Source organism: Silurus aristotelis (assembly GCF_946808225.1).
Source record: "Silurus aristotelis genome assembly, chromosome: 11".
NCBI lineage: Eukaryota > Metazoa > Chordata > Actinopteri > Siluriformes > Siluridae > Silurus > Silurus aristotelis.
In genome coordinates, this window is record NC_139584.1 from 29,001,073 (window position 1) to 29,011,974 (window position 10,902).

A 10,902-nucleotide genomic window follows, 5' to 3' on the forward strand; every position below is an offset into this window, starting at 1 on the left:
TTTTTTTCGCTCGGTCATGTCATGAAACCTGAATTTTCTCAGCCGTCGAGAACCGAGGCATTACTGTATATACAGAGGAAAGAAACGAGGGGTCATTAAATAATGAATGAAATTTGAAAATTGAATAAAATATGCGTGTGTCCTGAATTGACAACAATTTGAAGCTGAGAGTTTAAAGTTTCAAAAGAAACAAAAATATATATTTTTTAAAACAGATATTATTTCAGGATTGCAATCATTTAAAGAAAAGTTGGGGGGAAACAATAGAGGGTACAAATCCATGAAGAAGAAAATAATTCATTATATAGAGCCATTACGAATATATTAAGATAAACAATTTTTTATATATATAATCTTAGAACTCGAACATGCTGAGCACTTTAGAGAAAAACTCATGTCAAGAAGGTTCAAACTTTTTCAGCTGTATTTAGATAACAATAGTACGTAGCGGATTCCTTTGACTGATTTGGCAGTATATGTGCATTTTATGGCTTAGTATCAATGCTAAGATCATTTGGCCTGATGATCCTGAAATCATTAAATAAAGAGGACGTGCGAGTTTTTCCATCAGGAACTAAGACTCTTTACTTCCTCCTCTACGACACGTTGCTCTAACGCAATTCTAAATGCAGAATGTTGCGCCGAAAACGATGCAGCAGTTCGGTCCGGACCCTGTCTCTCAGCGTCCGACGCTGATGTTACACACCTTGCAGCTTGGGTCCTTCTTTGCGTTGGCTGTGGAGAGGCTCATGAGCTGGTGATGGCCGCTGATCTGCTCCACCGTGCCTTGCTCCAAAGGCAGCGCTTCTGTATACAGGACCTCCAGGATGACGTCACTGGCGTGACAGAACATCGGTTCCTCCATGGGGGTGTATGTCAGGAAAGGGTTGGATGCCAGGTCCAGACGGGGGAGACGGCCGTTGCAGAAGTGGTCGCCCTCCGAGCCGACAGGTGCCAGAACCAGGACGACGTAGTGATACGCTGTGTACATGCAGTAGAAATCGGCAAAGTAGAGGTGCGTCTCGGGCTTCAGGAGGAGTGCGGCGGAGATCTGGAAGCGAAGTGGGCCGTAGGGGGAGTCTTTAGGGGGGAGGCCCGTGTCGAACTCGGTGTTGCAGCTCAGGAAGACGCCATGGAGCTTTTCATTGATGGGCGAGCCGTGGCTACCGCTGTTGTCTTTCAGAGATGTGGGCATTAAACCTCCACATTCCGTTCTTTTGGGGGGAAAAAGGATACCGAGAAGTAGTTGAAGACAAACTAAATCTGACGGAGGGCTTCAGATATAACAAGTTAGAAAGAGGGGCCAAGCTATTGCTAAGAGAAATTAGCATTTGGCTGTTTATATATATATATATATATATATATATATATATATATATATATATATATATATATATATATATATATATTTTTTTTTTTTTTTTATTTATTTATTTATTTATTTTTTTTTAAGCTGCTTTGGTTCTACATTGTTTGCAAACTTGAAGCAGCAGAACAGAAGAGTTTCTGCTCAGTCCACCTCAGTCCCTTTACTAAAACCATAAAAACCTAATGAGTCAGGTTTCAAGGCTTGTACACACTTCTTGGACAGTTAACAATCGTAGACAGCCTGTAGACACTTTGTAGTCAATAAGCTTTGAGGGTGGGGTAAGATGATGACCTGAAACTAACCTGACATAGTGGAAGTATTCAGGATGCTGGTTGCGATAAAACACAGAGAAGCGCAGCAGCCTTCCAGCTACACCTTGTGCTTTATCCAGGAGCTGCTGCAGATGATCTACAGCATAATCTAGAATAGAATAGCCTTATATTGGTCACAAATACATTACAGCACAGTGAAATCAGATCTACAGCACAGGAACACTATCAAACAACTCCAGATGCAGTTAATCAGCCGTAACATGTTTGGTGTCTGGACTCTGAGCTAATTAAAGCTAATCTCACTGCACCGTTACCAGAATGGCATTATGGGTAATGTAGGAAATTAATTAAAACGTGAAAGTAGACAGTAACTGGAAAACTCGATTGAGGAAAATGATGATTTGTACCCCCAGTGCAGAACTCCACCACCTGACTCCACTCAGACACCTGTAATAAAAGCAATAATATCAATATAAAAATAATAATAATAATGAGAAATAGTCATTAACGAGGACCATGAACACATTCCAGAATAAGAAATGAATGAAAGGAGGAAGAGTGGACCTGGTAGTCTCCGTCCGGCTGGCGGATGGCGGTCTGTACGGCCACACAGTACTCGGTACGAGGGCTCAGGAACCAGTGTCCTCTCACTGCCATTGGTAGAGGCACTGCCTTAGCCACCAGCTTAGTGGGAACATCCTGGGAAAACAGAAGGAAACATGGTTTTAGAGCATTCTTTCAAAACTAGTAGACACTGGAAGAAAAAGTAGACATTTTGTAGACCACTACCAGACAGTTCATAGACAGCAGTAGACCGGTAATTTTTCCTGTTAAAAGAAAGAAGACAGTACATACTTAGCTTCTCGATCTGCTAGTAGACACTTTGTAGACAGCTATTAGACTCTTAATAGACAATCTGAAGACAGGTAATATACACTTCCTTAACAGCTAGTAGACACTTTGTTGACTAGCAGACACAGCTACTAGACACTTCATAGACACTTTGATCATAGCTAGACATGGGGAGTTTTTAGATCTCAGCTTAGATCTGAAGGCCATAAGTTCAAATCCCAGCCACACCAAGCTGCCACTCACGGGCCCATGAGCAAGGTCGTTAAACCCATAGCTACCAAATGATGTACATCAATGTAAATATAAATGCTACGTGGATGTTTCATAATAATAAACATAACCATGTTCCAGCATGACAATACCCCTGTGCACAAAGCCAGAAGATCTCCATAAAGATATGCAATATGTTATCAATATTATGATAATTTTTAAGTATGACGTGTCATTCTAGATTTGAAATATAACAGTAATAATTTCCAAATTTCTGGGGTTTTATTCCTTATATCACTTATTGCTCAATCAAGATTATTCTCTTGGAGTCTTGGTCTGATGCTGTAGGAGCTCTTGTTCAGCTATTGTTTACAAGGGTGTTAGTAAAGTGAGGTACTGATGGAGGTGAGAAGGTGAGGAGGCTCCTGGGGTGCAGTCAGCGTTCACAGTGTTCGCTAGAGCAGAAGACCTTCCACCCCAACCCATGGAAAGCATATCTTCATGGAGATCTTCTGGCTTTGTGCACAGGGGTATTGTCATGCTGGAACAGGTTTTTGGGTCTCCTAGTATAAGTGAAGGGAAAGTCTTCTGCTACTGCATGCGACAGTTTGACGAAGAACTGCATATAACTAGAAAAAGTACTTTTGTTTATTGACTGCATGCTTCATAAATGGTCTTAATACCGTTCTGACGTCACATCAACACTCAGGAGTAAATTCAGACCAATTTACTTAAAACTCAACACAAGAATTGTGTTAATTCTGCTGTTTGCACATTTTGAGGCGTCCGACGGCCGTGCACTCGAAATATCCCTCCTTCTTATCAGGGACTAATATCAGAGCTAATTAGTTTTTGTTGTGAAGTCTCGGGTCCTTTGACAAGCGAAACCAATTACCGGAAGTGCAGGATCTCATAACCATAGCAACCCCATCCTTCGATCTGGAGTAAAGCGAAGACCGTGGTGGAAACGAACGTGATTATAAACGCATTTAGCAGCGATTTTCTGCAGCTGACCGAAAAAAAGAGCTGCATTACGTGGACATTGAGGGAAACATTATTCAAGGAATAATGTGTAAAAAATCAACTCACGAGAAGGTAAAATCAGGTGCGTTTTCAAGGCAGCCATGTTGAGAACCAAACCCCAAGGAGCAATGGTTTATGCATTGATGTTTATTTATGATGCACACATTTTATCGACGAGTTCAACGTCTTTTTGAGCCGTCTGCTTGGTGAGCGCTCCGGCACAGTGGCCTTTCTCAGCTCACCGTGTGTTTTTTGTTGTTATTGAAGAGGAAGGGAGCGTGTGATGAGTCACCAAGCCTACGGCACTTTTCATGACGAGGTCTTTCGGGTTTCAAGATGAGAAGCGACCGGAAAAGCGACTGATAATCTGATCTCCAAAACCTCCAGCACTTTCATGTGTACTTCCTCTCTCTCCCTATCTCTCTCTCTCTCTCTCTCTCTCTCTCTCTCTCTCTCTCTCTGTATCTCTCTATTTTTCTGGCAGAATATCAAAGATGAAACATGGAAAAACTTTATCGATCAGATCATAATGGACTTTGATGTTCTAAATGGAACAGAAAAAAAAAAAAAGCTAAACGCCGTTGATTGTCTTTCTGAGAAAAGATCTATTGTCGATGCCGCTTTCAGTCTCGGTTTCCTTTTTTTTCTTTTTTCTCCTACAAAAGAGAAAACGATAAATCTTGAAGGAGACTCCAGTGTCAGCGCTTGCAGAGGAGTTCACTTCCTGCGGTTTTGTAGTCATTACCAATTAAAATCATTTTTATTTATTAAAAAAAAGTACTTTGAGCAATGAACGTTGTCACAAAGCAGGTTTATAGACGTACAGACATATTAAATAAAAATGAACACAATATTTATTCCTAATAATTAAACCAGTGGTGAGAAAAAGTCAAGTCAAGTTTATTTCTATTGCTTTTCACAACAGACATTGTCTCAAAGCAGCTTTACAGAAATCAACAGTGAAGGTGAATGGTGTGTGTTTATCCCTGATGAGCAGCCGTGGCGACTGTGGCAAGGAAAAACTCCCTTAGATGTAATGAGGAAGAAACCTTGAGAGGAACCAGACTCATAAGGGGAACCCATCCTCATATGGGTGACATCAAGAGTTTGATCATAAATATTTCAACAATACAAACACTGGAGAGTGAGAACTAACATGAGCAAGTAAGTAATGATCTTTCTACAGTCTTATACAGTCTTTATGGTTATAAAACTAGGAGCTACAGAGCTCAACATTTGTGATCATCAAAGATCCAGATTCACCTTAAGAAAAACTGGCCCCAAATGAAGAACCCGAGTGCCAGTGATATTTTAAATCCGTATAAACGTTTTTTTTTTCCAACTGAATACAACTATAATAGTTTCTCATTTCTAGTTTTATGTCTAAAATAGGGACATGTCCGATTGATATTTCCTTTAAACCCACTGTAGCTTAAAGTAGATCAAACAAACCCTGTACTGACAGCTAGTAGTTCTTTTGTAGACGTTTTCTTAGACACGGTTAGACGGTAGCTTAGATTTGAAGGTCGTGAGTTCAAATCTCAGCCTCACCAAGCTGCCACTACTGTTCTCCAAAACATGGCTCTGAACCCCACAACTGCTCAGTGGAATGAATGATGGATAGATATTTTTACTCATTTCTCTCCACAGTACACCCCTGTACTACTACTCACTACCGCCTACCTGCACTTTTTATAGATAAATCGAATCCAATCTCTAATAACAGAACAGTAACAATCCAATCTCTAGTAACTGTAAACAGAATGAACATAAACAAAAGAAAAAACATCCAGTGAATGCCATTAAAGCGATGGGTTTGAGAAGCAGGGACTGACGTATTGGAGCAGACGAGAAGGCTACGATAACCTACATAAGCACTCTTTACAGCCGTGGTGAGCAGAAAAGCATTCACGTAACAAGCATTAAGGGGGACGAGCTCCAAGACTCGGGTACTTTTAGTGATGAAGACATTGCGTGGGATTTTAGCAGTTAGGTCTTTGGGTTTTGGGAGAGAAACAGGATAGGAAGAAAAAACTTTAAATACAATTACAAATAGATGAAAAATTATTTCTTAGATTATTTTAAGTCTCTTTTTTTTTATTAAGGATATGACAGTGCTGGAAAATTTCTAAGGTTTGAAAAACACATTTATTGTTTTAACAGTGAGCAGTTAAACCAAGGGATGGAAATAGATATATAGGGAGTATAACTTTTATCATATGTAAAATATGTTTTTATAAAAAATTGATTTTCCCACTAAATATTTTATCCCATGTTCATGAGTTAAATTTGTCATATGGGAAGAACATGTGAGGTAAATGAATTTTTATCTTACAAAACAGAAGATGTCAGATTGTAAGAAACCATAACAGTAATAATAACTACAGTAACCCTTTACTTTATACCCTTTAGGCTCACACTAGAGATTACACCGAATGGTGCGTAAAACAAAAAACATCCATGCTTCAGATATGAACAGCCAGACCAGTGAGTCAGACTGAGATGTGTTTAGTGGTGAGGGGAAAAAATCCCACGCGTGATTTTGATGTACTCACTCTGTGTTTGAAGCGGTTCCTCTCTCCTCCGGCTTTGCGGCTCAGGTCGATGAAGTAATGCGTCACTCGCCCCGCATCCTCCGGGGTCATCTCCCAGGCGACACGGAACGAGTCACAGGTCACCTCACTGATTTGGACGTTATGGGGTGTGGAGAGGAGACCTACCACTTCAGCCATCACCTGCGGAGACAGGGAGAGGGTGAGGGAAAGAGGGAGAGAGAGAGAGAGAGAGAGAGAGAGAGAGAGAGAGAGAGAGAGAGAGAGAGAGAGAGAGAGAGAGATGTCAAGAGGTGAAAAATTACAGCAGGCCAATGAAAAAGCAATCTGCTCTCCTCAGACAAAATTCAATTAACCTTTGGATGCATGACCCATCAAACCGCATCACCTTCTCTCTCTCTCTCTCTCTCTCTCTCTCTCTCTCTCTCTCTCTCTCTCTCTCTCTCTTCACTCTTTCACTCTCTCTCTCTCTCTGTCTGTCTCTATGTCTCATTCAGTTTTAGCATTCTTTATTCTAATGATTAATAAGAGCACAGTTTATAGATGACCCTGGAGTAAAAAAACAAATAAAAAAATTTAAAAAAGGAAAACCTAAAGAGCTAAACAAAAAACATAGATAGATGGATAGACGGACGGACGGACGGACGGACGGACGGACGGACGGACAGACGGACAGACAGACAGACAGACAAACAGACAGACAGATAGATAGATAGATAGATAGATAGATAGATAGATAGATAGATAGATAGATAGATAGATAGATAGATAGATAGATAGATAGATAGATAGATAAAAAAAAACAATTTGCAGTGTGATCTGGTGAAACATAGCTCTGGACTGAGCAGTGTGGGAGCTTGTGTGCATGTTTGTGGGTTTGTGTAAGAAAATGTTATTATTGAACAACACAAGAACTTTGAGGATAAATTTGGACTGTAATTAATATCAACAGTCTACTACACCAGCTCAGGACCACATGTTGAATTTAAGCGTGAAACACTTAACACCACAACAATGCTGGAACTGTAATGATTGGACATTCGATGATGAGGATGATGTTCCCTCTTGAGTCTGGTTCTTCTCAAGGCTTCTTCCTCATACCATCTCAGGGAGTTTTTCCTTCACCACAGTTGCCACTGGCTCACTCATCAGGGATAAACGTACACTTATACAGAACAAACGTACACAATCTTTTATAATGGCTCCATCTGTGTAAAGCTGCTTTGAGTAAATGTAAAAGTGCTGTAGAAATAAAGAAATGAAGGAATGATGTTGGTGATAAATGCTTCCTGCAGTCAGTGAATTCTGACAGGGCGATCGGTTATTACCGCCGTTAATCTGATTTCACGTGTAACAATCATCACCTTACCAGACGTCACTCACACACTCACAACATCCCGGTGCGGTTGTGAGAGGTGTGAAATGTCTTGCGAGGCTGAGCAGTAAAATGTCAGGATTAAATAACAAACATTTAGTCAGAATTTCTTGCCAGACTCATTAATGAAAGAGTGTCATGAAAACACAGGGGCTTCATGTGCAGCTGTAAGGAGTTATGATGAGGTCGGGTTGTGGATGCTGCCAGTGTGTTATTATCTAGTTTTATTCACCTTCATTATGTCTTTAGTCGACAGTTGCTCAAACTTTTACAGACAGACAGATGGAGAAGCAGACAGAAAGAAAAACAGGCAGACAAATAAACAGACAGAGAGAAAGACAGACTGACAAACAGAGAGACAAACGGATTAATAGGCAGGAAGATAGATAGATAGATAGATAGATAGATAGATAGATAGATAGATAGATAGATAGATAGATAGATAGATAGATAGATAGATAGATAGATAGATAGATAGATAGATAGATAGATAGATAGGACTGTTCATAAAATCCAAATTATGTGTAGAAAATGAGAGATGAGTATGTTTGAAGTGAAGGACCATCTCTCTCTCTCTCTTTCTCTCTCTCTCTCTCTCTCTCTCTCTCTCTCTCTCTCTCTCTCTTTCCCTCTCTCTCATTCTGTCTAAGTGAGAATCAAACCTTTAAATCAGATTGTATCAGATCGGATTTAAAAACCCGTCTCTGAATCTTTAGAACTTCCTTTCAAATGTGTGTGTGTGTGTGTGTGTGTGTGTGTGTGTGTGTGTGTGTGTGCTGCAGTTCCAGTCTCTCTGGTGTAGTGATTAGTGATAGCTGTGTGGTGGAGGTGATGGCATGCGTTATGGGTTCGATTAGCCGAAGTGATTGAAAAGAGAGTGTACAAACACACACACACACACACACACACACACACACACACACACACACACACACACACACACAGAGAGAAAACCCATTATCACACGCTCCACACAGCACGAGAGAGGGAAAGCGTCAGGACTTTGAATTATGACCACATCTTCTTTCTCCTCTCTCTGAGGTCGTTCTCTCCATAAACCCCAGACATAAAGCTCACAATATTTCACACTCTTCCACGCCTCAGTGCAATTCTGTTACGTAAAACACACACACTGGACTCATAACCACCCGGAACTGTGAGTCAGAGGACTGTTGTATTTGATTAGCTTTAAGATCTGATATGCTAATATTATAAAAGCTATAAGCTTCAGTTATGTAGTGGTGCTACGAGGCTGTTTCTGCTAACAGTTAATGAAAATTGATAGACATGAATTGCAAATCAAGTCACATCACAAGATATTGTTGGACACAAAAAATTTAAATTGTAGATATATATTATCGGAGTGCGCTGACTGTAAGGATATTATTATTGTTAAATCACTTATACGCTAAAGATCCACCTGAGAACAGATTTCTATTAGCGTTTCTTTTCTAGTTCATTCAGTTACTCGGGTCGCTCAGTATTTTCTTGCAGGCTAATCAGATGACGTGCTAGTTATTAATTAGCTATCACAGCACAGGCTAGCATTGCTAACTATCAACAATAAAACTAGCTATAATCCTTCTATACACTATATTAACAAAGGTTTGTGGACACCGGAGTATAAAACTGTCTTTTAGAACATACCATTCCACATTAGGACCTCATTTGATGTTATAATAAGCTCAACTCATCTAAGAAGATGTTCCACTATATTTTGTGGCGATTCCTTCATCCACAAGGCTGTTAGCAAAGTCAGGTAGTGATGTAGGTGAGATGAGAAGGTAGGGAGGCCTGGGGTGCAGTCAGTGTTCACATTCATTCATATAGAATAGGGTTGGACTTCTACAGTAGGAAATCTTCCACTCCCAAACCATTTAAAGCAGATCTTTATGGAGATCTTCTATTTGGGTCTCCTCGTTTAAGTAAAGGGAACATTTCATGCTACTGCATCCAAAGACGTCCTGTCCAATTGTGTGCCTCCGACTTTCTGCTAACAATTTGGGAAAGAACCACATATGGCTGGAATTGTCAGGTGTCCCAATACTTTTGTTGCTATAGTTTACAAGGCAAATAAATCAGTTCGATATCATTTGCTTTCAACCTGCTTCGCTTTCGTGCTACAGACGAGTGACTGAGTAAATGACACACAGATTTGATTAGCGTTTAACTTCTTACAAGCTAATCCGTGTTTCTATCCTGCTGTCGGGAAAGCTGTGTGGTGAAGAATTTGGAGATTTTAGCTTTTCACCTGTGTAATTACACCAGCATCTATAGTCTAAGATGGCTGCTAATATTATGTGTTTTTATTTTTATGAGTAAGCTAGCCTATATGAAAGTTAATGGGTAAGTGTGTGGTGGTTTATGCTAATATGCTAGCTATAATCCTGGCTGAGTGATTACATTTGGATAGCAGAGGAATGGTGTGTGTGTGCGTATGTGTGTCTGTGTGTGTGTGCGCGCTGTTAATATGGCTGTCAGAAGATGACAAAGAACTCTCGTAACCCTGAGTCTGTCATGCATGTCCACCCAGTATTGTGTGTGTGTGTGTGTGTGTGTGTGTGTGTGTGTGTGTGTGTGCGTGTGTGTGTGTGAGACTTTGCAGAGTTTACGAGCTAATAAACATCTTTCCTATAGTGTAGCACTCAGATAGTAACACCTCTTTGACGATGTGGTGATGCCGTGGTAACGCCTTGGTAACGCAATGGCGCTGCTGTTTCAGCGTCATGGAAACAGCATCCTCTCCTGAGAGCTCTCTCTGTTTCTCTGAGTTAATATAGAGCACTAAAAATCTCCAAGGACTTCTATCAAAGCCTTAAATTTCACTCACTCACTCACACACACACACACACACACACACACACACACACACACACACACACACACACACACACACACATGCTCCACTTTCATTTCATAAAAAAAAAAAAATAAAAAAAAAAAGTCAGTTTTAGAAAGCTTTGTTCAGGGATTGAATAACACTAATGCAAACAACTCCAAAATTATTGGCACCCTCTAGAGCAAGGTCACGGGTATTGAATAATAATGATACACCCAACCAACACAGAAATCAACCATGAAACAGATTTGGGACACACACACACACACACACACACACACACACACACAGAGGCAAACATGCCAGTCTGTATTTTAAATGTATTTGAACCCAAATGAAACCCCAATGGTCTAAATTAGAGATACAGCTGCAAGTTTTTAAAGATAAACATATAGACATTTTTTAAACAA

At 40.2% G+C, this 10,902-nt stretch overlaps 1 protein-coding gene across 2 annotated transcripts in view; it reads right to left on the reverse strand.

Annotated features, from left to right (window-relative positions):
* Positions 1-178: 178 nt before the first annotated feature.
* The window catches only part of phyhip (phytanoyl-CoA 2-hydroxylase interacting protein), a 23,065-nt gene continuing 12,341 nt past the window's right edge, over positions 179-10,902 (reverse strand). For both annotated transcript variants that reach the window (XM_083554259.1, XM_083554260.1), the window contains exons 2-6: positions 6,282-6,461; positions 2,206-2,340; positions 2,049-2,088; positions 1,672-1,789; positions 179-1,214 (exon numbers count right to left, since the gene is read on the reverse strand). In XM_083554259.1, the coding sequence (XP_083410385.1) occupies positions 680-1,214; positions 1,672-1,789; positions 2,049-2,088; positions 2,206-2,340; positions 6,282-6,461 (1,008 nt within the window). In that variant the 3' untranslated portion in view covers positions 179-679. The remainder of the gene's footprint in view (positions 1,215-1,671; positions 1,790-2,048; positions 2,089-2,205; positions 2,341-6,281; positions 6,462-10,902) is intronic.